Source organism: Alexandromys fortis, unplaced genomic scaffold (assembly GCF_014885135.2).
Source record: "Alexandromys fortis isolate MF-2015 unplaced genomic scaffold, M_Fortis_MF-2015_v1.1 scaffold_243, whole genome shotgun sequence".
NCBI classification, from domain to species: Eukaryota; Metazoa; Chordata; class Mammalia; order Rodentia; family Cricetidae; genus Alexandromys; species Alexandromys fortis.
Window position 1 is genome coordinate 1,642,512 of NW_026068121.1, and position 26,627 is coordinate 1,669,138.

The window sequence follows — 26,627 nt, forward strand, 5'->3', positions numbered from 1 at the left end:
TGAGCTCCGTGTAGGGCTTGGGGTACCCCAGATGCCACAAAAAAGATGGGGGCGGGGTCAGAGTCCAGCCACTGGGCACCTCCCACATCCCCCCCTTGCAGGTCTGAGCCTGGTCTCCAGAGACAGTGAACCACACCTTGCAGACAGAACCCTCAGGTAGGTGCCTTGTACCCCCTCCCTCCTCTCTCTTCCCCTTTGGATTTGGAAGGTTGCACATTCTCACTGCACAACCAGGTTTTCTGAAGCTCACATCCTGTTGGCACCTGAGGCACTGCGAGGACAGGTGTGAACAGGTGTGAATGCTATGTATAGCACTTCACCTCCCTGCCCTGTGCTCCAGCTTACCTCGTCCCATTTATTATTTTTATTTTGTGTGCTTTGGTGTTTTGCCTGTGTATGTATCTGTGAGGGTGTTAGAACCCCTGGAACTGGAGTTACAGTCTTGAGCTACCATGTGGGTACTGGGAATAAACCCGGGCTGTCTGGAAGAGCAGCCAGTGCTCTTAACTACTGAGCCATCTCTCCTACCCAGGACTTTTTGTTTGTTTTGTTTTGTACTTTGAGACAAGGTTTCTCTGTGTAGTCCTGGCTGTCCCAGAACTCACTCTGTTGACCAGGCCTCTGCCTCCCCAGTGCTGAGTGCTGGGTTTAAAGACATGTGCCACCAAGGCAGGCCCAGTTCCTTGTGAGGACGCTGGAACCCACTAGGGCGCCCTCATCGTTTCCCTTCAGATCTTCCTTTCCACCGTCAGGACACATGCACAAGTGGTGAGCACTAGGGTGTGCTCATCTTTGGAGTGTGATCATCGTGTCTACTTCTGCATGTCCAGCTGCACAGTGCCCCGACCCTCCTCTGATACTTTCATGGCTCCCATGGGCCTGGCACAAAGACTGTTCTTAGGACTCTGCCTGCTACTGTCCCGTCAGGCTTGGCCCTGCCTCCCACCACCCCCTTTCACACCCTCCCCAGCCTGTAGTGCTTCCGGCTGGCTGGGCTATTTGTTCATCTGGTCTGCAGGTGGTCTCACTTCCTTATTGTGGAAGCTTCAACCAGGGCCCCTGGCCCCTCCTTATCCCCCCACCCCCACCATGGTGTCTGTGCACTCTGAAAAACATTCCTGATATCCTCACTGGAGGACAGAGACAGCCATCTTGAAGAACTAACCAACCGTAAGGGGGTCTCCAAGAGGCTAGGACAAGGTTGGGTGCTGCACCCTTAGGGCCATGACTATCCATTTCTACATGAACAGATCTCTTTAGCCCAGGCTAGCCTCAAACTCTAGTACTTTCCTGCCTCAGTTTCCTGGACCTTGGAGTTAGGGGCTTGAGCCGCCATGCCCTACTATTAGTTCTCTCTGTGGCCTAAGGTCACAGGCAGTCAAGGGCTGCGTCTGCTGTCCCTTGGGTTTTGAAACATGGTGTCTTGAGGGCCCAGGCTGTGGCCAGGGCCAGGGATCTAGCCCTCCCCACTGCCCTAGCGTGATTATAAGCTCACAGGCCATCTTCATGGAGGCTTTGGGCCCTGCAAGCACTTTGCGTTCCCACAGGTCAGTCACATGCTCAGGCCTGTTTTCAGAGGACACTGGTTCGTCTGCACCTTCCAGACATCTGTGGCTGGGACAGTCCCTGTGGGAACCTCATCCTGGGTCTGGTGACTTGAGGGTTGAGAGGGGAGGGGGAACTTGGTCACATGTTCCCCAACAGCCACCACAGGGCCCGGGACAGCATTGGCAGACCATCCTCTCCTCACTATGAATTCTGTTTCTTCGTTATTTTTATTTGTCTACTGATTGGCCCAAAGTTTCATGAGAATCTCCAGAGGATGACAGGCAAGTGACACCACCTGGACTGAGGATCCAGGATCTGAGATCATAGATGCAGCTTGCCTTAGCCCTCAAACCCCTCAGCATCAGGAAACTCAAGAAAGAAAAAAAAAAAAAAAAAAAAAAAAAAAAAAAAGGTCCTTATTGTACTGAAAGGCTGAAGAGGACAGGGATGCAGTGTGGGGGAGGGACGTCATTTTTTGGATGGCTCCTTGGGGACCCGTGTCTTGTGTACCTTGTTGGCAGGAACCCCCTGGGGCTCCCTGCACACCAGGGGACAAAAGCAGGTGTGCAGGGTGCAGAAGGACTGAGGGTGGCGGCTGGATGAAAGGAAGTCACAACAGCTCCCGGCCACTGGCTGTCTTGTTGACTTTGGACAGGCCTTCCCGAAATCCAGAATCCGTCATCCTGGGAAAGGCACACAGCAGAAGCAGGGTCCCGCAGCTGAAGGGACCATCCCAGCCCTCCATCCCCAACCAGACCTAGCCCCGTAGTCAGTATGTCAGTCTTAACCCCGCTGTCAAATCAGCCTGGCTCCAACCACTCCCGAGTGACCCGGTCCAGGCCAGCTGGTCTCTGAGGTCTCCCGGGCCTATGTGACAGAGCCCATCACTCCAGAGTGACCTGGTCTGGCCCAGCTGGCCTCTGAGGTCTCCCGAGCCCAGGTGACAGAGCCCATCACTTCCTACCAGAGCTCCAATCCGCCCAGAGTGACTCCAGGCCTGCCAGCCCTCTAGGTTACACACCCTGTGGACCACCTGTCCTTCAGCTCCTCTGCACACCCCAGAGGCCATCTCCAAGTGCCACTCAGACCAGTTTGAAGGCTACCCACACCCCACCTTTAGTCCTATTCGCCCCCCCCCACATGATCCTGTGTACCCGCAGCCCCAGAAGCAGCCTAGGTCTAACCCTAGCCACCCCCCCACCCCACTTGCTCACACTTGCTCCATCTGTACATCTTCCTCATCCTCCTGGGGCAGCTGCAGGTAAGGGTTGTCCCCAGCTGGCTGGAACTTGTAGCCGGTGAGCACGAAGAAGGCCAGCGTGGAACTCTCCACCAAGAGCTAGGAGCCAGGGCATAGGATCAGTGGGGGGGACTCCCTGGCCACCCACTCTACTGGGGTCCCTGCTCTGCTCCACTCACCTGGTACAGCCACTGCCACTGGAAGGGCACAGCCACACGCAGCAGGATGGCGATGATGCGGGTGAAGTAGATATAGCAGATGACCTGGGGACACGTGGGGCATGGGGGTCAGGGGCAGAGGGCCGTAGGGAGAGTCAGGCCTGGGGAAGGGCGGGACTCCTACCATGACGTAGTAATGTCGGAACAGCTTCAGCTTGGCCAGGTTCACTGCCACTGTGGGAGGGCACAGAATGGGGGTCGGGGGGTCACTCAAAGTGGTAGGATGGGAGGGCAACAGAGGAGGGGACAGGGCTGGGGGGCAGTTCCAAGGCTATGGAATGAGACGTAGAAAGAACAACTGGCAAGGGGAGAGAGGGGACAGAGAAGTGAGACGCAAACACAGTCATGAAGACATGGGGCCCTGGCCCCTGGTATCAGAGAGAACACAGGACTGGAAAACCCTTGAGGAGGGGCCTCACCCTTCCCATCAGTGCCGGATGCGTCTTGCAGATGCCGGATGGACCTGGAGCAGGAGGAAGAATGTGGGAAGCGAACATGACCCCAACCCAGTAAACAAGAGTCTTCTGTGGGGTAGTGGGGGGGGGCTCTGCGGGGCTGAGGGGCAGGGCTGGCTCCTCACCACACGACTGGGAAGAGGATGGCACCGCAGCAGATGAGGTCCACCAGGAACAAGATCTCCTTCCAGAGTCCGTAGTCACTGGCACCCTCCTCACGGGACTCGATGACAATGTATGCAACATTAGCCAGGACCTGTGGGGTTAGCAGGACACCGCCTGATTTGATTCCCATCCTTTTGCTCCTGTCCACTAAAAATGAACCGCCAAATCCTCTACCACCATGGACTTCCCTCCCTGTACCCCACCCCAGCATCCCTCCCCTACCCCACCCCAGCATCCCTCCCCATACTCCACCCCAGCATCCCTCCTCTACCCCACCCCAGCATCCCTCCCCTACCCCACCCCAGCATCCCTCCTCTACCCCACCCCAGCATCCCTCCCGGTACCCCACCCCAGCATCCCTCCTCTACCCCACCCCAGCATCCCTCCCTGCATCAATCCTTAGCATTTCTCTCTGAATCTCTCCCTATGTCTCCACTCTCTCCTGAGGAACCCACACACACACCTGCAGGGGGATCACAATTCCAAAAATCTTCTTTTCCTTGTCCGACAGCATATACTTCACAAAGGCCCAGCCTGAGCCGATCAAGGCAATAGTGATGAAAAGAAGGGCACCTTTCAACCTGGGAAGCCAGGGTGGGGGAGGTCTGGTGATGAGGTGGGGACCCAGCCCCCTCCGCCTGCCTCCCCCACCTGTGGACAGAGCCGGGTGACTCACAAGTGCGTGATATAGTGCATGACAGCGAGGCCTTCGATGGGGTGGCCTTGGCTGTTGATGAAATAGTAGTTGACCTAGAGGCAGGCAGACGGACAGGTAGTCAGAGAGAAGGATGATCGGGTGGAGGGCAGCTCAGGGGCAGAAGTGTGGGATGGACGGGTGATTGGGGAGGGAAATGCAAACAGCCAGTCGCCATGGATCCCCTCCATGACGGGGTGGGGGGGAGGGTCACAGCTGGTGGGGAATGGTTATGATATGGTGGACACTCAGTGCTGGACCAGCGGATGGTCCTGGAGGGTAGGCCGTGAGAGCTGAGCTGAGCTGGACAGGGCGCGTAGGCGGACAGATGTCCCATCTCACCATCCCACCCTTGTGCCACCACCGGGCCCTGGTTGCTCACGCTGTGGAAAAGCAGGGAGACACTCTTGGTAAACGCCAGGGCTGCCATGAGCCAGTGGATCTTAAAGACACTGTATCTGCCGGAGGGGGAAATGGGGAGGGAGAGCACTATTGAGATCAGGAGGTGAGGCCCTCAGAGAGGCAGCGGGCAGGGTGGGGAGGGCGGGAAGGCACTTTACGTATTCTTGCAGAGCACAGACACCCAAAAGATGCCAGCAGCCAGGAAGCAGGCAGACATCGTCAGGTAGAGCTTGAAGAGGGGCATTTCTGCTGCTGACAGGAAGCCTTCTGGATTCTTCTCTCGGATCATCACCTGGAAGTGGGGAAACAGGTGGCCTTGCCCCTGTGGCTCTAGCTCTGGGTTTCTGGAGAGTTCCAGTCTCCGGCTCATCCACTTGCCAGCTAGAGCCTCAGTTGGTCCCATCTCTCAAATGGGTACATAGCCATACTCCAGAAGCAATAGAGGACCAACACCCAGGGAGGACCCAGTCTTTGTACAAAGTGACACGCATTTGCACAGGGCCTGCCCACATTTCCAGAAGATTGGGGAAGGCTGGAGATGTAAACCAGGGACACAGAGGTGTTACATGGTGTCGGTGAGGGGCCACCCAGGAGAAAAACGACTCATAGTATCCAATACAACCTACCTATGTTGTCATAGTATCCAATACAACCTACCTATGTTGTGGCTGGATCACTTAGGCCAGTGGTTCTCAGCCTTCTTGATGCTGCAACCCTTTTAATATAGCTCCTCATGTTGTGGTGACCCCCAACCAAAGAACTGTCTTGTTGCTACTTCATAACAGTAATTCTGTAATTTTGTTACTGTTCTGAACTGTACTATAAATATCTGATACGCAGGATATTTGATATGCGGCCCCCCAAGGGTCGAGACTCAGAAGCTGAGCACCACTGATCTAGGGCATACTGTGCGATTCTGTTTATGTGTGTGTGTGTGTGCATCAAGGACAACTTCAGGCAGCCATCCTTGGAACACACGTGAAGGCAGGAAGGAACAAACTCCTGCAACCTGCCCTCCAGCCTCCACACGTGCTGCACACACACTCACATCCCAAATACACGTAACCCGGGCCTACAGGTTGTCTGTGACTCGGCTAGGGAAGGTGCTTGCCTTGCAATCGTGAGGAGCTGAGTTCAGATCCCCAGAACCCACATAAAAAAATCCTAGCATGGCAGTGTAGACAGGAGGATCCCTGAGGCCAGTCAGAGACCCCGTCTCCAAAAACTAGGTGAGCTGGTGGTGGTGGTGCACACCTTTACTTGCAGCACCGGGCGGAGGCAGGCGGACCTCTGTGAGTTCGAGGCCAGCCTGGTCTACATAGTAAGTTCTAGGCCAGCATGAGCTACAAAGTGAGACCCTGTCTCGCAACAGATGTGGGGATGGCCAGCATCCGAGGAACACTGCTGGGGGCTGACTATGAGTTCCTGTGCACACCATACAAGTTCCCCTGCACAGATGAATGGACACACACACACACACACACACACACACACGTTCTGTACACACCTTTGTCTTCCCTTAAATACTTCTGATCAGGACAGTTGCATACCCTAGCTTGCATGTGTCACCAAAGCCCAACAGAGGACTTTAGGAAGTTCATCCAGGAGCTGGCAAGATGGCTCAGTGGGTGAAGAAGCTTGTAGCCAAAGCTGATGACCTGAGTTTGATCCCTGGAGCCCACAGGTGGGAGAACTGACTCCTCTGACCTCCACACATGTGCTGTGCTGCATGCCCCCCCCATAAGCACAGGATGGAGACAACACTGGTCAGGTGGGCGGGGGCGCCTGTCCCTGGACACTCACGGTGAGGTCGAACGGATGCTCCTTGCCAGGAACGGAGTTGTGACAGTTGTGGAAGTTGAGGCTGTACTGGCCTTCCTCATCCCTGGAGCCAATCACCACGTGGAACTGGTCGCAGGGAGGGGGGTCTCAGGAGCGTCCTCCAGCAGATGCTCAGGGCAGGTGGGGACATGCAGGTAAGGCAGGTACTCACGCTGAAGTTGTAGGAGTCATTCAGGTGGCCCAGCCCCAACACCAGCTCCGTCTCCTTCCCATCAGGGTCCTGCGTGGGTGGATGCTTCTGTGGTTGGCCCTCTGTTGAGTGTCCATGTACCCCCGGGGTAGTTTTCTCTCCTGAAACATGGGGTGCTTCAGGCTTTGCCTGACCTTCCTTGACTGCAGAGGTCTCTGTAGGGGATGGGTAAGTGACTGTCAAAAGACAGACAGGCAGAAAACCGGGGTGTATCCAGGGCAGCTAGCTCCGCCCAGCCTCCCGGACTTACCATTGCTCCCCTTAGGGGTGTCTGCTGGCTCTGACTTCAGGAGGCTCGACTGGGCAGGGGCGTCAGAGAGGAGACCGGGAGAAATGAGCAACTTCCTCTGCTCTCCAAATTTTAGGACTTTGACCCTTGGGTGAGGAAGAATAGGGAAAGGGGATGGTGAAGTCTGTGGCCAGGTACACCACATATGTGGATGCCCTCCTGAAGGGGTTGGAGAATCACCAAATCTTAGCATCTGGCCACCACCCATCAAGGTAGTGGGCACATTCTTGGTTGTCTGTAATAGCAACTATCGGTCTACTGGGAAGGGCAGACAACATGGCCTAGTCTGCAGGCAAAAGGCATGTGATCCAAGGTACTTGACAGGCAGAGGCAGTTCAAAGTCAGCCTGGATTACAGAGTGAGTTCAAGGCCCAAACTGGTAAAACGTATTGAGACCCTGTCTTAAAACAAAAAGTACAAAGAGGGTTGGAGTCATGGCTCAGGGGTGAAGTCTCCCCACAAGAATCCCTCAGTGAGGGGCTAGGGGCATGGTCAGGGTGGAGCCCTGCCTAGAATCCCAAGTAAGGAGCTGGGGGCGTGGTCAGGGTTAAGCACCGCCCAGAATCCCCAGTGAGGGGGCTGGATGCGTGGTCAGGGTGAAGCCCCGCCTAGAATCCCCAGTGAGGGGCTGGAGGCCTGGTCAGGGTAGAGCCCTACCTAAAATCCCACAGAGAGGAACTAAGGGCATGGTCAGGGTGAAGCCCCGCCTAGAATCCCCAGTGAGGGGCTGGAGGCCTGGTCAGGGTAGAGCCCTACCTAAAATCCCACAGTGAGGGCTGGAAGCGAGGTCATGGTGGAGCCCCGCCTAGAATCCCCAGTGAAGGGCTGGAAGCATGGTCAGGAAGGAGCCCCGCCTAGAATCCCCAGTGAGGGGCTGGAGGCCTGGTCAGGGTAGAGCCCTACCTAAAATCCCACAGTGAGGAACTAAGGGCATGGTCAGGGTGAAGCACCGCCTAGAATCCCCCAGTGAGGGGCTGGGGGCGTGGTCAGGGTGGAGCCCTGCTTAGAATCCCCCTCTGAGGGGCTGGAGGCTTGGTGAGGTTACAGCACTAGCCTACAATCTGTAAGGCAGTAGGTTCAATATCCAGTAGCATGCGTGTGGGTGCACACACACACATACACACACAAACACACGCTGCGCCATATAGCAAAGAGACTAGCTTTCTCCCTAGGGCTGTGGATATTTGGGGGCCGGGGTCCTCTGTTGCCACTCACTGCAGGTCCTGGATATTAATGAGGAAAAGGACCAGGAAGTTGCTGCTGTTTCTCTCCAGAGGACATCCGTGCGAGTTCCGGCTCTGGGGAGTGGACAGAGAGGACCTGGGTTACAACTGCATAGTTCAGCGTGTTATCCATTCATTCACCCAGGGCTGTAGTCTTTACAGGAAGAAGACAGGCCCTCCACACCATGTTAGTTCCCTCATCCCCTCTGATGCTCGCTACTCACCGAGTAGGAGTGAATGCTGCCAGATCGGACCCGACTCAGGCTGAACCCCACCTGATGGAAGGAGAAAACAGTGGGGGGCTTCCAAAACACCCTCTGCAGCAGAAGGGACGCAACCTCGTCCTGCTCTGCTTTGAGAGCGGTGTTCGCAGGCAGCCTGGCTGGTCGGGCTGGTGCCCAGGTTGCTGTGAGACTTGTATCAATCTGACTGCCTCAGCGTGTACTGCCACCCTGGCTCCTCTCCCAGGTACTCAACACCCACCATGTGCCAGGTGCTCAATGACCTGCTCCACCAGACTCCCAGTGCTCATGCAGAGCGCACTTCCTCTGCGAGAGTTTTCACAGCCTGATTGGTTTACCCACCTACAACGCCAATGGTGCCGGACAGGGTAGAGCATGCACTCTCATGAGCTATGGAGACTGAGGCAGGAGGGGCTTGATTTTTAGGCAAGCCTGGACGACATGAGACCCTGTCTCAAAGCAAACTGCCAAAACAAGGCTGCCTGGGCATAGTGGTGCACGCCTTTAATCCCAGCACTCGGAAGGCAGAGGCGGGTGGATCTCTGTGAGTTCGAGGCCATTCTGGTCTACATAGTGAGTTCCAGGACAGCCAGAGCTACTTGGTGAGACCCTGTTTCAACCACATCCCCCCACCGAAAACAAGAAAGAAAAAATAAGGCTACCATGAACCTCTTGTACCAAGGAGACACTGGTGAAGAGGGAGAGGGGAGAGTGTAAAAGAGGTTGGGGAAGACCAGAGAGAAACAATGTCTCCTGGACACTGCTGCTGCTGAACTCCCAGCAGCCCCAGCTGTCTGCACTGGATAAGCCAGTGCATTTCAGCATGTAGAGAAGAGGGGTGCTTGAACCCTGACACCTAGCTGAGAAGCTATGGACAGCTGATGGGCGCTGGGGCAGTTTTCTTGAAGGGTATGGCCCTAGATAAAAATAAAAAAGGTCTGGGTGATCTCTGAGCCTGTGGCTAGCTTGGTCTACACAGTGAGACTACGTCTTTAAAAACCAAAAGACATGGAACTTGGAGGAGTCCTGGAGAGGAGTATGGGGGGGCACGGTCAAAATACATTATGTATGCCGGTAGTAGCAGCGCACGCTGGTAGGATTTGCTGAAGGAGGCAGAGGCAGGAGGATCACGAGTTCGAGGCCAGCCTGGGCTACACATTAAAAAAATACATTATGTATGTATGTATAATGTGTTATGCTACAAAGGGGCTGAGGTGGGGTGGGAGTAGTTCAGTAGTAGAGCACCTGTGGAGATCTCCCTGTGGGGCTGGGTAACTTGATCCTCCTGCCTCAGCCAGCAGGGACACCAAGGAGACACTGTATTCATACCCAAGTGACAGGTGGGGAAACTGAGGCTCAAGAAGACTATGGGACTTGTCACAGATCCCATGGGTGAGGGACAGGGCGAGGGCAGGATTCCAGAACTTGTGCACTTAATCCTCCCGTAAGCCTTCTCACCTTTGATGACTTCTCTTCTGCCTCCTGGAGGCCCAGGCGAAGCAGGCTCAGTTCCACTTCTAGAGACCCGTTGGCGTAGAATCCGAAGCTGTTCAGTTGGATGTCAGCTCTCTTCTCCCCCTGCAGGAAACCAGAGAGACCTTGGCGGCAAGGGCACTTTCTCCACCAGTTCCCCAGAGCCTCTGGACATCTTTTATTCAGGGCACAAGCATGTGAGAAAGGCTTTCCGGATGCAGGGTAGTGGCGGCGGCGGTGGTATTTCTCTGCTTCAGTCCCTCCCAGGCAGCTACAGGGTGTGTTTGAGTGTCCAGGTGAAACCCTGACACCCCCATGAAAGGCCCCATGTTGATGTGCACTACCCTGAGAGTGAGGTACACATGCTGGTATGATCAGTTTCGACTTCACAGAAAACTTTTCGATTCTATGTGGGCTAAATTTTCAAAGTAGTTTCCCCAACCGCCTATCGAAGTTAACTCCAGGAAGATGCTACCAGGTACCCCCTCTTCCCAGGAGGTCCTATGGTTGTTACCTGGGGTCCCCCGGAATTTAAAGGGCCAGGAGTCAGGGGTCCCGGGAAATGGAGTCCCGCCCCCTAAATCAGGCTAATCTACTGCAAGCACCGGGTGGGGGTGCCCGGGACGAGACCACTCACGGCCTGCAGTGGGGGGTGCGAAAGTTCTATTTAGAGGAGCTAGTGGGGAATAGGGCGAGGCCAAGCCTACGAGGCTCACTGTGAGGGCCAGCCGGTGGATGCGACCTGAGCAGCCGCTCAGCATCAGCACCAGCAACAACAAGCGTCCCCATCCGCACTGCGCGGGGGTCCCACCGTCGAGCCCCCTCCTCTCGCTCACTGCCATCTCCGGGGCTACGACTGCCCCACGACACCGCCTCTGACGTCTGATAAGGCCCGCCCACTTTTCAGCCAATCGTTGCACGATGTGGCCGGGTTACCCAATTATCAACTGAGACTTTTTTGATGGACAGAAGGCTTCCCAAATGGGCGTGCTTAGTCCTTTCAGCCCCTATTTCATGCTCTCCAATCCCTAGACAGATCGTTCCGGATGCAATTTGATGAACAGGACGACTCACCAATGATCTAGGAACTCATATCCGTTCCTTAAAGCGGAATTCCTTCTTCAACTCTTAACGGCCCAAGACTACATTACCCAGAACCCAGGGAAAGCTGATTCAGGCACGCAAAACTACATTTCCCAGTATGCCCAGGGACGCACTTTCGTCCTCCCCATCCTCCACCCCACCCCCACCCCCACCCCCAACCAAAACGTGGCACCCGGCCAGAAGTAGAGCTTTTGGTAAACATAAGCATCTGTTGAGGCTTGCCCTGTTCCAACTTTCCTGGGCCACTGAGAAGCCTAAAATTCTTGACCCTATACTGACCTCTGATCCCAGGCCGAGTGCCAATATAGGTCCCACCTGCAAGACTCCGCCCCAGGCTTAACCCCCTTGCAGCAGCTGAGCCCTAACTTCAAACTGAAACCCTGACCGTTCTCCATTCCGATCCTAGGCACCTCATCCCATTTTACACACCGGTCCTCATCTTCTACTGAGCCCCCAGATCTGGACCCCAGTTGTAAAGTCTTCAACTCTTAACTAAATTGCTGAGTCTGGCGCTAAACTTCCCTTCCCAGTTTGATACCTTATTCCTGTCGGGCCTCTGACTCCTCTTCCTCCCTCCTCCCCCATGCCCCCACCTGGTTTTGCATCTGGGAATTTAGCCCTCAAGCAGCCAGCAGGTGGGGCTAAGGTTCACCAGAGCCTCATTTCCAGCCGGGCTCCAGGGCATTTTTTCTCAGAAGTTCGGACTGCCTTTCTCTTCCAGCAGAAGCACTAGGGGATGTTTTGAGATTTCTTCAGCAGTGGAGAAAGCACCTATGACCCGGGAGAGTGGGGGTGGGAGCCACCAGGGCCTCTTCCCTTTCATCTGGGAGCCTCAAGGGGATTTACAAGGTGTGAAAGGACTTTTATGGTTGGGAGGACCCGAACTTCTGAGCCTCAGGGCCCTAGAGTCTAAACAGGCGGGAGGGGGCACTCCATGGGAATCCCGTGCGCAGTACTGATTGGGCCTCAGTGAATGAGGCTGGGAAATGGGCAGTCCTGTGCAAGCCTGAGCTGGTGTGTGTGTGTGCGAGCGCGCGCGTGGTAATCCAGAACTGGGGCTCCAAGGGCAACCTGTCCTCAGTTTCTCAGAGGAGGCTCTGGCGGGGAGGAAGGGAAGTCAGGTTGCGGTGGGGATGTGCGCTAATGGACCTTGCCTTGGCTGGAGGTGCGCCCTGGGCTGGATCGAAATCATCCCATCTGCTCTGTGGCCGGAGAGAACCAGACCATTAGTGGGACGAAATGGAGATTTCTGGAGCCTAGTTGGTCCCGCAAAAGCCTAGTGACTGACCGCAGGTTTTCCCTGCCATGGAGTCGGGGAGAAGTGGGAAAGACTCCTTGGGTTTGGGGTTTTGATATTCTGCTCCTTTATAAGAAATGCGAAGTTAAACGGAAAGGATGAATAGTTTGGGATGGCAGAGGAGAGTAAATGGGGGTACAGGTTGGAAAATAAATCGAGGCGTCCTTTAAGGCGGCCCAAGGCCCTTTAAGGGAGGGCGCGGCATCCTTTGAGCTACTCCTCATTGGGCTCCGCCCTTAGGAAAGCTCCGCTGGGGGCTTGGCGGAGCGGGGGCGTGGCAAAACACGAAGGGGCGTGGAGGTCCAGTCTAGTGGGCGTGGTCTGGTGGCGGGGCGGGGCGGGGCGGGGTTGGGCACACCGCCCTGGGGCTGAGTCTCCGGTGGAGTGTGGCGGGGACCCGGGCAGGAGGCGGTGGCGTTCTCGGCGGCAGGACCAGCATGGATTGGGGCACCGAGTTGTGGGTGAGTCCTTTACCCCCAGCTCCCACGGTTCTTCCTTGCTGGGGTCCTGGCCTCTCCGCTCTTTGTCCCCGATGTACCTTTGCCGGGACTCCGCGGTTTCCACTGCAGCTGATCCCTTGGGTCCCCGCCCTCTGCCCTCAGCATTCTCTTTCAAAAGTTCCTTTGGGACTTTCTAGATGCCCAGAGGGCCCTAGGGATACTTTGCCTAGGGCCGGTATAGGGAAACTGAGGCACAGAGTTGAGAATGAGGCCATCACAAGAAGTCCCTGGACCAGGCCAGGAAGGGGGGGACAGCTGGGCGAGGTCACCTATTTTGAGCGCTCTGGCCTGGCTTGGAGGCTAATCTTACGGCCCCTGGGTCCCTGCCCGTCTCTCGCCTCTCCAGCTGGGAGGGGGAGGGTACCCTTTGGTCACCTCTCCCACGTGGGGCCTCACCCGGGTGATTCCCCCCCACCCCCCCCACCGCGCTTGCAATTGCCCTTAAGGGCTTGGGTCGCTGAGGGGGAGGGGGAAGGGGGGGCTGCAGAACTTGGCCCCGGGCGCTGGGCGGAGCCACCCCTTACCCGCCACTTAACCTCACCCAGGAAGCCCTCGAAGTTTCCCTGAATCTTCGGACTATTGACCCCTCCTCTTTCTGGAGGCGGTGGAGTCTTCGGGTGTACTGGGAGTGAGCCACTGAAGTGGAGGCATCACAGAAGCAGGGGAAACTGAGTCAGTCACTCATAGGAGGATCCCGGGGGATCATGGAGAATGGGGAAATCTGGCCATTGAGGTTCCCCGCTTCCACGCACTTTTAGTTACACAAACCCTTCCCCTCTGTGCCAAGCCCGCTTAATTTTCCGGAATTTGGGGGGATTAGGGGATTTGGGGGAGCTGGAGTGCCTTAGCCTCCTCCCAACACCCTTGCTGGCCACTCCGACTCAGCGAGACCCCGCCGTCCGGTCTGGGGCCCTGGCCCTGTTGTCCAGGCCCTTCCCGGGAGGAGGAGATGGGGGTTCCCGCCAGCTTCCTGCCTCCCCCTGCGCCACGCCGGGGCGGCGCCTGGGGAAGCCAGCCAGTCTTTGCTGGAAAGGCTGAGCCACGAGGTTGTGTCGTGTCCCGCCTCCCCTTCCGTGTGTCGGGTTGCTGGGGCTTAGGTAGCCCCCCCACCACCACCAGGTGACACTGACCCTCTCCAATCCCTGCAATCAGGATCAGTTTGAGGTGTTGGAACGCCACACGCAGTGGGGGCTGGATCTGTTGGACAAATACGTGAAGTTCGTGAAAGAACGCGCCGAGGTGGAGCAGGCTTACGCCAAGCAACTCCGGTGAGCACGAGGGTTGGTGCTCTCCGCTCTGGGACTCTGCAGGGAGCCAGCGGGAGTGCCAGGTTCTTAGCCTCCCTGCCTCTGTGCCCACCTTTAGGAGCCTGGTGAAAAAGTACCTTCCCAAGAGACCTACCAAAGATGACCCCGAAGTCAAGTAAGAATGGGAAAGACTCCCTGGGAGGTAGGGTCGGGGGCGGGGCAAGGGTCTCTCTCCTTCCCAGAGGCCGCTCTACGGTGCACCTCCAGTCCTATCGCCTGTTAAAATTCTGGGTGACCCGAGGTGGAATTTACCCCCTTCCAGCAGAGCGCCCTTTTTGTTTAAATTCTCAGCTTAGCTGAGTTCTTTGGGGTAAGTGGATTTTTACTTACTCTTTTTCTAATTTGAGGGCAAGATGCACCCATATATGCCATAGGACACTTGTGGGAGTCAGAGGACCGCTTGCTGGCTCCTTCCTCACCATGTGGGTTCCAGGGATCAGACTCAGGTCATATGTTTAGCCGCAAGCACCTTTTACCTGTTAAGCCATCTAGTTGACCCTAGCTTTATCTTTGCCTCCTTGTTTTGGTTCTTCTGTTACTCCCTCCGGTAGCCAGGACTCATCTCTAGTGAGGCAGTCCTTGAGCTTGGGCTCCCAGGAGCTGACCTGACCAGCAGGCATCACTAAGCCAGGCTTGGGCCAGTCACTTTTATTGCCTGTTTTCTAATCTGCAAAGGCTCTGATGGCTGTGATGCCTACTCCATCTGGTATGTGAGAAGATGAACTGAGTTTATGTGTCTAAAAGTAATGGCCAAAGCTGGGTATGTCAGTGCATAGCTGTGATTCTAGCCAAGCAACTCCGGTGAGCACGAGGGTTGGTGCTCTCCCCTTGGGTTCTGGGCTAGCTCACCTATACTGGTAGCCAGTCTGTAGGTATTTCCAGGAACTTTTAACTGCATTCCGACGCCTTCCCTTTAAAATCTAAACGGTGACCTGGGCATGTGGCAAATGCTTGTTATCCCAGCACTCTGGAGGCCAAGGCCAGGAGATTGAAAGTTCTAGGACAGTTTGGGCTACATAAGCGAGACTATATTTTTAGTAAATACGTAAATCAAAATTTCAATCCAAAAATTAAGATAGTTGTTTGTGATAGCTGGTTAGATCAGTGGCATGATGTGAATGATACTCCGCTCAGTGATGAGGGTTTTCAAGACTTGGACAGTGTGTGTGTGTGTGTGTGTGTGCGCGGTCTCAAACTTGCTATCTAGCTCAGGACTGATCTCCCTGCCTCAGACTCCAGAGTGCTTGGGTGGCGGATGTGAGCCACCTTACCTGTTATCTGGTGGTGGAGCAAGGGCCTCTCGCATGCTAGCGGGGCTCTCTACCCACTCAGTGCCTCCAGCTCCAGGCTCTGAGGACTGAAAATGCACTAACGAAACAAAATTGTTCCTTTCTGGAACATCGGCAGACTTTTTTTGGTCATTGTGTTTATATCGTGTGAGGTTCCCTGAGTCATCTAGGGAGGGTCTGTGCAAACCCTGCTCTTCATCGAAGACCTTCAGGATCCTTTGCTTTGGTACCCTCTAGGAACCCTAGAAATTGTTGCCCTAGCTACTGAAGGATTACTGTATTCGTACCTCTCACTGTAAAATCTGATGAGGGGCGCTGGGCATGGTGGCTCAGCTCCGTGATTTCCGCAGTCAGGAGGCTGAGGCAGGAAGATCAAGGGGTCTGGACTAGCCTGGGATATACAGCCAGACCCTGCCTCAAAACCTAAATAAACAAAAACAAACAAGAATTTGATTCTAATGCGGGGTGGTGGTGGCGCACGCCTTTAATCCCAGCACTCGGGAGGCAGAGGCAGGAGGATCTCTGTGAGTTCGAGACCAGCCTGGTCTACAGAGCTAGTTCCAGGACAGGCTCCAATGCTACAGAGAAACCCTGTCTCAAAAAACCAAAAAAAAAACAAACAAACAAACAAAAAAAAACAAACGAATTTGATTCTAGGGTTCTTCCACCAGCCCTAGGAGAGTGACACATATAAGATGTCATCAAGGCTGAGCATGGGGGCACACAACTTTAATCTCAGCGCTCGGAGGCAGAGGCTGGTGGGTCTCTGTGAGGCCAGCCAAGGCTTCATAGTGAGATCCTATCTCAAACAACAACAAAGATGTTGTAACCATTATGCCTCCAAAAATTTGATTTGCAGGAGCTAGAGAGATGGCTCAGTGGTTAAGAGCATTGCCTGCTCTTCCAAAGGTCCTGAGTTCAATTCCCAGCAACCACATGGTGGCTCACAACCATCTGTAATGAGGTCTGATGTCCTCTTCTGGCCTTCAGGCATACAGACAGAATGTTGTATACATAATAAATAAATAAATATTTTAAAAAATTTGAGGGGCTGGAGAGATGGCTCAGTGGTTAAGAGCTTTGCCTGCTCTTCCAAAGGTCCTGAGTTCAATTCCCAGCAACCACATGGTGGCTCACAACCATCTGGAATGAGGTCTGGTGCCCTCTTCTGGCCTGCAGACATACACACAGACAGAATATTGTATACATAATAAATAAATATTAAAAAAAAATTTGATTTGCAAAATGCATCTGAATTAAGGGCTGGAAGTTATGGACACAGACTTGGTTCTCCTTGGGAGCGAATGTAGCCCAAGACTTCCGTTTTATTTTGTTTTTGCTTTTTGTCTTTCCTTTCTCCTCTCCTTTGTCTCTTTCCCCTACAATCATCTCTCCCTTCCTTTCTCTTTCCCTCCCTACCTTCTTCCCTCCCTTCCTCTCTTCCCAGGGTTTCAAGTAGCCAAGGCTGGCCTCAAACTCCTGCCCGGCCCTGGGATGACAGGCAGCGTTCACACTTGCTCCTCTCTGGTCCTGAGCCCTGCTTGTCTCCTTCCACCAGGTTCAGCCAGCAGCAATCCTTCGTTCAGCTTCTCCAGGAGGTCAATGATTTCGCAGGCCAGCGAGAACTGGTGGCCGAGAGCCTGGGCATCCGAGTGTGTCTGGAGTTGGCCAAGTACTCACAGGAGATGAAGCAGGAGAGGAAGATGGTGGGTCCCCTTCCACCCATGCTTGCCAGGGGCCCTGTGGGAACCTCACTCAGGGTCTCCATTTGTTTGCACAGCACTTCCAGGAAGGCCGGCGGGCCCAGCAGCAGCTGGAAAATGGCTTCAAGCAGCTGGAGACTGTGAGTGAACATTCGGGCAGCTGGTAGCTCAGGCCCAGAAGAGCTGGGGGGTGGCTACTCATGTGTGACCAGGCTCCCTTTCCTCAGGGGTATCCAGCACACCTATTGTGCCTACACCTTTTATTTTGGGATGGGGTCTCATGTTGCCTGTGCTGGCCTGGCCTTTGAACTCGTGTGTGTGTGTGTGTGTGTGTGTGTATGTGTGTGTATATGTATGTGTGTATGTATATGTGTATGTGTGTGTGTATGTGTGTGTGTCTCCAGGACTACTCTTTTCTGGAGTCACTTCTCTTATTCCACCTCTGTGGGGTTTTGGGAATATGCACTCAGGTAGTCAGATTTTCTTGAGAGGCATTTTTACCTGGTGAGCCATCTTTCTCGTTCTATTTTGTTTTTTGAGACAAGGTCTCATGTGGTGGGTTGGCCTTGAATTCGTGATCCTCCTGCCTCCACCTCCTTAGTGTTGGGTTGGGGTAACTGCCTGATACACAGCTCCTTGTAAACCTAGAGCTCCTCGCAGTGCTCCTGGGGGAAGGCACGTCCTTCATCCTCCTTCTGTCTCTTGTGTAGAGTAAGCGGAAGTTTGAGCGAGACTGCCGGGAGGCCGAGAAAGCTGCTCACACTGCCGAACGGCTGGATCAGGATATTAATGCCACCAAGGCAGATGTGGAGAAGGTGTGTATGTGACAGGCTGGTGCCACTGGAGTAGGGTGAAGCCAGTGCCTGACTATGACCTCCACCTTGCCGTCCCACTTCTCAGGCCAAGCAGCAAGCCCACCTTCGGAACCACATGGCGGAGGAGAGCAAAAACGAATACGCAGCCCAGCTGCAGCGCTTCAACCGAGACCAGGCCCACTTCTACTTCTCACAGATGCCCCAGATATTCGATGTGAGCACTTAAGTTAGTTAACACTTACACCGCTGTCTGCACCCTAGCTGCCATGTCCTGTCCCTACCTCTAGAAAGATTGGAGAACACCTACAGCTCTAGCAGTCTGGAGGCAGAGGCAGGAGGCTAGCCAAAGTTCCAAAGCCAGTCTGGTTTACATAGTGAGTTTCCGGAGAGCCTGCCTCAGAAGGGAGGGAGAGAAGGAAGGGATGGGTAGATAGAAGAAGGAAGCGAGAAAGGGATATCATTCTTTGGTTTTGAAACTCCTGTTCCTCCTTCTGAGCCCAGCCCTAACAAGTTCTAGCCCTCAAAATTTCCCCAGTTGTCTTCCCTACTCTCTGTCCCAACCCTGGTGTTAGGATTGTCTGTGTTGCATGTACTTTTCGTTCAATGCTCTGACTCCTTATAACAACCTCTTTTGAGACATTTTTTCTGAGCTCCTGGCCCTGCGACTCTGACCCCTGCCCCTGGGGTCGTGAGGGCAGATGATTCTGTCTTAAGCTCTTCAGCCTGGGTTTGGCGGGGCCTGTTGTCTTTAGCCTGGAGGTGTTGGCAGGGTTGGCTCACCCCATGCTCTTCTTGGCTCTCCAGAAGCTGCAGGACATGGATGAACGCCGGGCCACCCGCCTGGGCGCCGGGTACGGGCTCTTATCCGAGGCTGAGCTGCAGGTGGTTCCCATTATCGGCAAATGCTTGGAGGGAATGAAGGTGGCTGCCGAGTCCGTGGATGCTAAGAATGTGGGTGCTCGTTGTGGGCCCAGCGGGATGAAGTGTGGGCTGGGGGGGGTGGCGGCTCCCCAAAAGGAGCACCTTGAGCTAGCCGCTGGTTGTCCCTCATTCCTTGACCCTTCCCACAGGACTCGCAAGTCCTCATCGAATTACACAAGTCAGGGTTCGCCCGCCCGGGCGACTTGGAATTCGAAGACTTTAGTCAAGTCATGAGCCGAGTGCCCTCCGACAGCAGCCTGGGCACCCCGGATGGCAGGCCTGAGCTCCGAGCAGCCTCCAGCCGCAGCCGGGCCAAGCGCTGGCCTTTTGGGAAAAAGAATAAGGTGGGGTCCGGAGCTCTTGGGGTGAGGAGTGGGTGGGAGGGGGTGACAGTCAGCCGAGGTCCTCACTGAGTCAGCGCCAGCCACATGGAACGCCGAGTCCTGGGGCAGGAATTTTCCTCTTGGCTGTGGGCCCAGGCTAGAGGGAAGGAAAGAGAGGAAGGCCAGCCTGCTAGCCCACTGGCTGGCTTGCGAGTCCCTCTGAGGATGAGAGGGGACGTGGTAGGGAGCCTGTGGCATTTTCTGCTGCATCCTGGGACCCTTGAAGAGCTCATGTTGGCCTCACAGCTGTGATGTTGCCCCCCAATCCTTCTCCCTCCTGTGCATTTTCTCCTTGGGAGTTTGACTTTTAGGGTCCAGTGTCTACCCTGACACCCCTTGTTTATCTCTCTACAATGGTTCCTTCTTTAGCGATTCCTTCCATCACTTTATTCTTTCCATTCCACTTAAGACTCAGACCCCTCTTACCTGGCACCCGGCACCCCTCCTCCCAAGCCTGGACTTCCCAATGTAGGCAAGCATTGGGTACCCCCCACTTCTCCTCCTGTCTGTCCCCTTTAGCCCTTATGTCTGACCACCCTGAGTCTTTAAAAAAAATTGTTACATTTATTTATTTATGTATATCATGTGTATTTGTATGTTTGTGCACATGTAGTGGTCACAGGAGGACTATCAGGACTCCAAGTCTCTCCTGGGTCCCAGGGACCAAAGTCAGAGTTGTCATGCTTGGTGGTGGCAAGCCTTTTTCATACTGGATCATCTATGTGTCCACAGCCTTTGCTTAGGCTTGCCCCACTACATTAGAGACGGTGAGCCCGGAAAGCAGGGCAGAGAGGAGCATGGGTACCTGGCCTCCCCAGGTGCTGCATGAGTCCTTGAGACTCAAGGGACACCTGTCTGCCTCATAGCCTTTTTAACTTACTGGATTTTTTATTTATGTATGTTTTGGCACGTGTGGAGGTCAGAGAATAGCTCATGGGGATCAGTTCTCTCCTTCCGTACTGGGATTTCAGAACCCAGGACTTGGCAGCAAACCCCTTTCCCTGCTGAGCCCTCTGGCTGGCCCTGGCTCCCCATCTCCTGTCTTCCCTGGCACCTCCCAGGTCTTCTGTTGTTGCTTTTACAGGTGTTTTTCTGTGTGATCTTACAATTCAGTTGTGATTTTTCTTATCATTATTTTCCCTCTTTCTCCATTTTTGTTTTTCCTGTTTCCTGTGTCCCGTCCGTCCATCCTTCCTTTCGTCCATCCATCCTCCGACTACATCCTCGCGCCTCCATCCCTGACTTGTCCCCCCCACTTCCCTGGCCCCCACCGGTAGCCGCGTCCCCCATCCCTGTCCCTCCTGGGGGGTCACCTACCCTCCACATTGTCTGATGGATCCCCGTCCCCCCGTTCTGGCCGCGACCCCTTGGCCATACTGAGCGAGATCAGTAAGTCGGTCAAACCGCGGCTAGCATCCTTCCGCAGCCTCCGAGGCGGCCGTGGGGTAAGTTGAGGCCGGATGGTGGGACCCTGGGCTCTTTCCTGCCGCCTGCTGGGTCGTGTCCCCCCCCCCCCCCATATTCCAGCTTTGCTGTATGCATGGCCTCGCTCCCGAAAAGCCCTGACCGGGGAGGAAGGTGGACCTGGTATCTCAGGAGCAAGAGAGGCTCTTCGGAAGTTTAAGGATCCCAAATCCCAAGCTCAGCCCTTGTTTCACCTTGCAGACCGTGGTCACTGAAGATTTCAGTCATCTGCCCCCAGAGCAGCAGAGAAAGCGACTCCAACAACAGCTGGAAGAGAGGAACCGGGAGCTGCAGAAGGAGGAGGACCAGAGGTGAGCATGTGCGGTGGAGGAGGCAGGAGATGAATGTGGAATGAAGCAAGGATTCTTGTCTTCTGGGTGTGTGTATTGCTGTAAAAGCTATGGTGGGCCAGAGGAGGAGGTCAGCATCCTCATCTCTCTATCTGGGAGGCAGGGTCTCTCCTCACACTGGACTTTGTGTCTGGTTGGCAGCCAGTAATCGCTGGCTGTCCTGTTTCTGCCCACCAAGGTAGCAGGTGGTGTGTGGCTGTACCCAGCTTGGAACTGGGTGCAGGAGTCGGAACTCAGGTCCTCAAGGTTGCTCAGTAGGTACTCTTAACTACTGAGCAGTCTCTCCTTGTCCTTTTGTTTGTCTGTTTTATTTTTGGTTTGCTTGTTTGTTTTTGAGATGGTGTCTCCCCATGTGGCCCTGGCTGGCCAGGAACTCTTTTTTTTTTTTTTTTTTTGATACAGGGTTTCTCCGTAGCTTTTTTGGTTCCTGTCCTGGAACTAGCTCTTGTAACCACGCTGGCCTCGAACTCACAGAGATCCGCCTGCCTCTGCCTCCTGAGTGCTGGGATTAAAGGCGTGTGCCACCACTGCCCAGCGGCCAGGAACTCTTGATGAAGACCAGGCTAGTCGTGAAATCACAGATCTCAAGTGATGGTATTAGAGACTTTGTCCATCACGACACCAGCTTCACATCACTTTTTATGAGACAGGGTCTCACAGGAACTTGGGCTTGCTGAGTGGCCTGGGCTGGCCAGCCAGTGAGACCTGGGGTCTCCTTTCTCTGCCTCCCCAATGCTGGGACTGCAGACATGAGGTCGCATGCTGGGCTTTGTCCATGGTAGCTGGGGGTTGAGATCAGGACATGGTGCCTACATGGTGAGCACTATTGACCGAGCCATCTCCTGGCCTCATCTGGTGGTTTAAAGGAGATTCCTGTCACACAGCTGGGTGTGGTGGTGCCTGTCTGTAATCTCAGCATTCAGGAGGCTGAGGCAGCAGGGTCATAAGTTCAAAGCCATCCTGGGCTTCTTGAGTCTCCAAACAGTGAAGAACTGAAATGTAAAAACAGGAAAGAACCGGTTACTTGTCACTGCAGCAGATGGAGGTATGAGTGCTTGTGCACCCGTCTTCCTGTTCCCGTCCTCCCCACATCACTGAGGAAAAACCAAGAAAATCTCTGGCTCATATTACTTCACTTCTGCTCTCAAAAATGCTCTCACTGGGCTGACTCAATGACCCAAGGCACTTGCCACCCAAGCTGGAGGACTTGACTTCCGTCTCAGATGGTAGAAGGAGAGAACCCACTCCCACAAATTGTCCTCCGACCTCCAGACACGTGTGGTGGCTTGTAAGTGCACACATAGGCAGGTGTAATAGGAATTAAGGAAACAGATAAATTAGAGAATCGCTACAGTGCCAACTCAGGCTAATATATACTTGGCCGCAATTATAGTTTCTGTGACAGGGCTGTCCTCTGTAGGCTAGGAACCACCCTCAGCAGCACTAGGGCATTCTAGGCAGGATTCTACCCTTTGCCACGTCCCCAGCACCTCTAAGGGGGAATTCTAGGTAGGGCCACACCCCTGACCACGCCCCCACCCCATGGGGGGATTCTAGGCGGGGCTCCACCCTGACCACACCCCATTTCTTCCCTGCAGGATCCTAGGCCGGGCTCCATCCTTGGCCACGCCCCAACCCCTCACGGAAGGATTCTTTTACTTCTTTTGAGACTAGGTCTGGATAAGTTGTCCAGCCTGTTCTGGAACTTCCAATTCTCCCGCCTGTCTCCCAAGTAGCTGGAATTGCAAAATCGGGACCTAGGCTCAGATTCAAAGATTTTAGTAGACTGGAAAACTAAACAAAAAGCCCAGGCGGTGGAGTCTTACCAAGACAGCTCACCGTCAGGAACTCTGTCAGTCTTGAGTCACCGTGCGATAGGAAGGAGAGAGCTGAGTTATCTAATGCTGGATAGCAAAATATTAACGCACAAAAAATCCGCCAGACAAGAAAATCTTCAGTTATTGTTTCCAAGCAACAGAACCTCTCCCAGCCCAGTTACATAATAGGGGTGACGCCGACCACTTGTTAGCAGGTGGCTGGCCAGATTCTGTTTGGCTGTTCACATGTGGCCTTCTCTGCGGAGTGGAAATCATGGGACTTCTGCCATGCTTGGAGTTTCATGCAGCCTGGACTGTCCTAGTGGAGTGGACTGTCTGCCTGCCTGGAATCAGAAGGCTGGCTTTTCAGCTTACTTACTTTATTATTTTTTTTTAAATTTTGTTTTTATTAATTCATCTATTTTGTGTATGGGCTTACTTATACATGCCATGGTCTCTGTGTAGATATCAGGTGACAACTTGCCCTAGTTCTCTCCTTTGAATACACGGATTCCTGGTCAAACTCGGGTTGTCAGGCTTGGTGGCAATTGCCTTTATCTGCTAAGCCCTCTTGCTGGCCCTTTTTATGTTTTATTTTGAGACTGGGTTCTTGCTAAATTTTCCAGGTTGCCCTGGATCTTGAGTGTGCTACCAAGTCTGGTTTATTTGTTTATTTCACATGTGTGTTCGTGTGTGTGCTTGCTTGTGGTGACCACAGGACAACCTTGAGTATTGTGTCTCAGGCGTGGTTTGTGTGGTTTTTGTGTATGTGTGTGTGTGTGTGTATACATGTACGTGTGTGCATGCCTGTGCACACAGGCAGCTGTGCACAACCCTGCATGCACAGAGCCCCGAGGATCTCATATGGTGACTACTCTATCTCTCTCACTCCCTGGAGATAAGGTTGCTTGCTGAACCAGCAGCCAGACTGACAGCCAACAGGTCCAAGTTTTCACCTCTTTCTGTCTCTGCCCCTACAGTGCTTGAGTTACAGGCATCTATGGGAACTGCAACCAGATTTTACATGGGTGCTGGGGATTCAAACTCAGGTCCTTAGGCTGGCGCTCTTACCACTGAGCCATCTCCCCTGTCTGAGATGGGGTCTTTAACTGACTAGCAGCTCAGATTCAGCCAGACTGGCTGGCCATCAAGCCCCTGGGATCTTCCTGTGTGCATCCCCAGTGCTGGGATTGCAAGCAACAACACACCACCATGCTTGGCTTTTTTACCTAGGCTGTGGGGACCAAACTCATGTCCTCACACGTAGGCAGCACGTGTGTTACCCACTGAGTAGTCTCTACGATCCTGTTTTGATGTTTTTGAGACCAGTCTCATTGAGTCACTCAGGTTAGCCGAGGCTGGCCTTGAACCTGCTGTCTTCTGGCCTCAGCTCGTAGTGCTGTGCCCAGGCACATTGGAGCCCATGACCAGCATCTTTCCTCGACCCTGTTTTTCACTTGTTAAGGTTACAGGAGTGTGTGCTTTCCTTCCTGTCTGTCTGTCTGTGTGTCTGGTCTCAGGGAGGCCCTGAAGAAGATGAAAGACGTATATGAGAAAACACCGCAGATGGGCGACCCTGCCAGCTTAGAGCCCCGCATTGCTGAGACCCTGGGCAACATCGAGAGACTCAAGCTGGAAGTGCAGAAGTATGAGGTCAGAGGGATGCCCTGGGGAGGGGCGGGGACAGCCTGAGCTGAGTCACTGCCGGGTGGGGGACGGGGATAGGACCTAACTGTCTTTTGTCAAATTTTGGGTGTGCGTGGGTGATGTCAGAAAAGGTTCCTAGTCCAAGAGTGGGCCGACCTCAGTACCCTGCCTGGAGCTCATGCTGTGATCCCCAACCAACCCTAGGCTTGGTTAGCAGAAGCTGAAAGCCGGGTCCTCAGTAACCGGGGAGACAGCTTGAGCCGTCATTCCAGGCCCCCTGATCCCCCAGCTACTGCCCCACCTGATAGCAGCAGTAGCAGCAACAGTGGATCCCAGGATAATAAGGAGAGGTAAGCAGAGAAACCAGAAGCAGCTATGAGGCCTGAGCTTGGTATAGCACTGGCCTAGAATCCCCAAGTGAGGAGCTGGGGGCGTGGTCAGGGTGGAGCCCCACCTAGAATCCCCAGTGAGGGCCCGGGGGCGTGGTCCGGGTGAAGCCCCGCCTAGAATCCCCAAGTGAGGAGCTGGGGGCGTGGTCAGGGTGGAGCTCACCTAGAATCCCCCAGTGAGGGGCTGGGGGTGTGGTCAGGGTGGAGCTCACCTAGAATCTCTCAGTGAGGGCCTGGGGCATGGTCGGGGGAATGGAGTCTTCACCTAGAATCCCCAGTGAGGGACTTCGGCTGGCTTAGATGGAGGGTCAGGCCCTCATCTTTCTTCCATGTCCAAGCAGCTCAGAAGAGCCCCCTTCAGAGGAAGGCCAGGACACCCCCATCTATACTGAATTTGATGAGGACTTTGAAGAGCCTGCCTCCCCTATCGGCCAGTGTGTAGCGATCTACCACTTTGAAGGTGGGTTAACATTTCTTGACGACAGGAGCTTCGTGTGAAGGCTATAGCTCGGTGGGAGGGTGCCTGGCCAGTGTTCAGTCCCCAGTACTGGCCAAAGGAAGGACCTGAGGAGTCAGTATAAGGAAGAGTTATTTTATCTTTTTAGTTTTTTTTCGAGACAGGGTTTCTCTGTGAAACAGTCTTCGCTGTCCTGGAACTCACTCTTGTAGACCAGGCTGGCCTCAAACTCTGCCTTCCGAATGCTGGGACTAAAGGTGTGCGCCACCACCGCCTGGCTATCTTTTATTTTCAAATATTCTTATTTATTTTTTGTGTGAGAGAGGTCAGAGGACAGCCTCCAGGAATGAGCATGTGCATCCTGGGGACCAAACTCCGGTTGTCAGACATGGCGGCTAGCGCCTTTTCCTCCTGAGCGGCCTTACAGGCTCTTGGTTTCTCATTCTGGGACCCCAGTCTGTGGGACAGTGCTGTCCACATTCAGGGGCTTCCCGTCTAAATTCGCCCAGTCTAGAAACTCCTTCACAGACATGGCGGAGGTTTATCTCTAGGGTGGAAGAGATTCTGAAGGGAAGCCAACAGCGCTAACCCTCGCGGCAGGGCAGGTGCGGTCGCTCGGAGCTGTGCCTTCCAATGTCGCTCCCCAACAACCTGACCTGTCCCCGCCCTACTCCCCAACAGGATCCAGCGAGGGAACCATCTCCATGTCGGAGGGGGAAGACCTCAGTCTGATGGAGGAAGACAAAGGTGACGGATGGACACGGGTCAGGCGGAAACAGGGAGGTGAGGGCTATGTGCCCACCTCCTACCTCCAAGTCACGCTCAACTGAACCCCACCAGAGTGGGTGACGAGGGGCAGGGCTGTCGGCTGCTGCTTCTGGGCCACAGGGGCCCCCCAAGACCTTGCACTTTATTCCTGCCCTCGTGGCTTTTGGCTGAGACCTGTGTAACCCGCTGTCCCCTCTCTTCCACCCCACCCATCACCCTCCAGGGACCCATTGTGCCTTCCTGCCTAGTTGTACATATTCTTCATTTAAGACCTCTCTTCCTGCCGCTCGGCTTGGGCCAAGTTTTGTTTTATATTAAAAAGTATATATAATTACATAAAGTTCTTGGAGTCTGTGCCTCCAGTATTGGGAATGGACCCTCAAAAAGTACCTCAGTGGAGAGATATCTCGGTAGCGGGTGCTGGCATCTCTCACG

The 26,627-nt window shown here is 54.3% G+C and overlaps 2 protein-coding genes across 12 annotated transcripts; one reads left to right on the top strand and one right to left on the bottom strand.

The window, feature by feature from the left end:
• On the top strand, positions 1 to 26,532 carry Trip10 (thyroid hormone receptor interactor 10). 9 transcript variants are annotated; one of them, XM_050125231.1, is made up of 15 exons: positions 12,740 to 12,843; positions 14,035 to 14,150; positions 14,248 to 14,304; positions 17,037 to 17,184; positions 17,259 to 17,321; positions 17,892 to 17,996; positions 18,082 to 18,210; positions 18,801 to 18,947; positions 19,067 to 19,261; positions 20,578 to 20,745; positions 20,966 to 21,075; positions 24,452 to 24,584; positions 24,783 to 24,928; positions 25,306 to 25,427; positions 26,106 to 26,532. In XM_050125231.1, exons 1-15 carry the CDS (start codon positions 12,820 to 12,822, stop codon positions 26,252 to 26,254), a joined length of 1,812 nt encoding a protein of 603 aa, XP_049981188.1. In that variant the 5' UTR covers positions 12,740 to 12,819; the 3' UTR covers positions 26,255 to 26,532. The 9 variants fall into 9 exon arrangements, with proteins under 9 accessions (XP_049981196.1, XP_049981188.1, XP_049981189.1 ...); XM_050125232.1 differs by having other exon boundaries at positions 25,309 to 25,427; XM_050125239.1 differs by lacking the exons at positions 12,740 to 12,843; positions 14,248 to 14,304 and adding an exon at positions 1 to 156.
• On the bottom strand, positions 1,579 to 10,872 carry Gpr108 (G protein-coupled receptor 108). 3 transcript variants are annotated; one of them, XM_050125245.1, is made up of 17 exons: positions 10,689 to 10,872; positions 9,967 to 10,086; positions 8,491 to 8,541; positions 8,259 to 8,341; positions 7,005 to 7,129; positions 6,716 to 6,855; positions 6,526 to 6,630; positions 4,881 to 5,014; positions 4,703 to 4,778; positions 4,303 to 4,376; positions 4,090 to 4,207; positions 3,587 to 3,717; positions 3,426 to 3,469; positions 3,131 to 3,180; positions 2,968 to 3,051; positions 2,763 to 2,887; positions 1,579 to 2,231 (listed from the first exon to the last, which is right to left on the bottom strand). In XM_050125245.1, exons 1-17 carry the CDS (start codon positions 10,821 to 10,823, stop codon positions 2,159 to 2,161), a joined length of 1,668 nt encoding a protein of 555 aa, XP_049981202.1. In that variant the 5' UTR covers positions 10,824 to 10,872; the 3' UTR covers positions 1,579 to 2,158. The 3 variants fall into 3 exon arrangements, with proteins under 3 accessions (XP_049981202.1, XP_049981199.1, XP_049981201.1); XM_050125242.1 differs by having other exon boundaries at positions 1,583 to 2,231; positions 6,716 to 6,909; positions 10,689 to 10,871; XM_050125244.1 differs by having other exon boundaries at positions 1,585 to 2,231; positions 6,716 to 6,909; positions 10,698 to 10,870.
• Positions 26,533 to 26,627: the final 95 nt, after the last annotated feature.

What these genes read in the sequence shown, in the direction of transcription:
- Gpr108 (XM_050125242.1), bottom strand. Translation starts at nt 10,823, where the DNA reads ATGGCAGTGAGCGAGAGGAGGGGGCTCGACGGTGGGACCCCCGCGCAG. An exon ending in GCAGCATTCACTCCTACTCG is followed by an intron (nt 8,342 to 8,490) that starts GTGAGTAGCGAG and finishes TCCACTCCCCAG; the next exon opens with AGCCGGAACTCGCACGGATG. An exon ending in TCTGTGCTCTGCAAGAATAC is followed by an intron (nt 4,779 to 4,880) that starts GTAAAGTGCCTT and finishes CCCCTCCGGCAG; the next exon opens with ATACAGTGTCTTTAAGATCC.
- Trip10 (XM_050125231.1), top strand. Translation starts at nt 12,820, where the DNA reads ATGGATTGGGGCACCGAGTTGTGG. An exon ending in CCAAGGCAGATGTGGAGAAG is followed by an intron (nt 17,997 to 18,081) that starts GTGTGTATGTGA and finishes CCCACTTCTCAG; the next exon opens with GCCAAGCAGCAAGCCCACCT. An exon ending in AGATGCCCCAGATATTCGAT is followed by an intron (nt 18,211 to 18,800) that starts GTGAGCACTTAA and finishes TTGGCTCTCCAG; the next exon opens with AAGCTGCAGGACATGGATGA.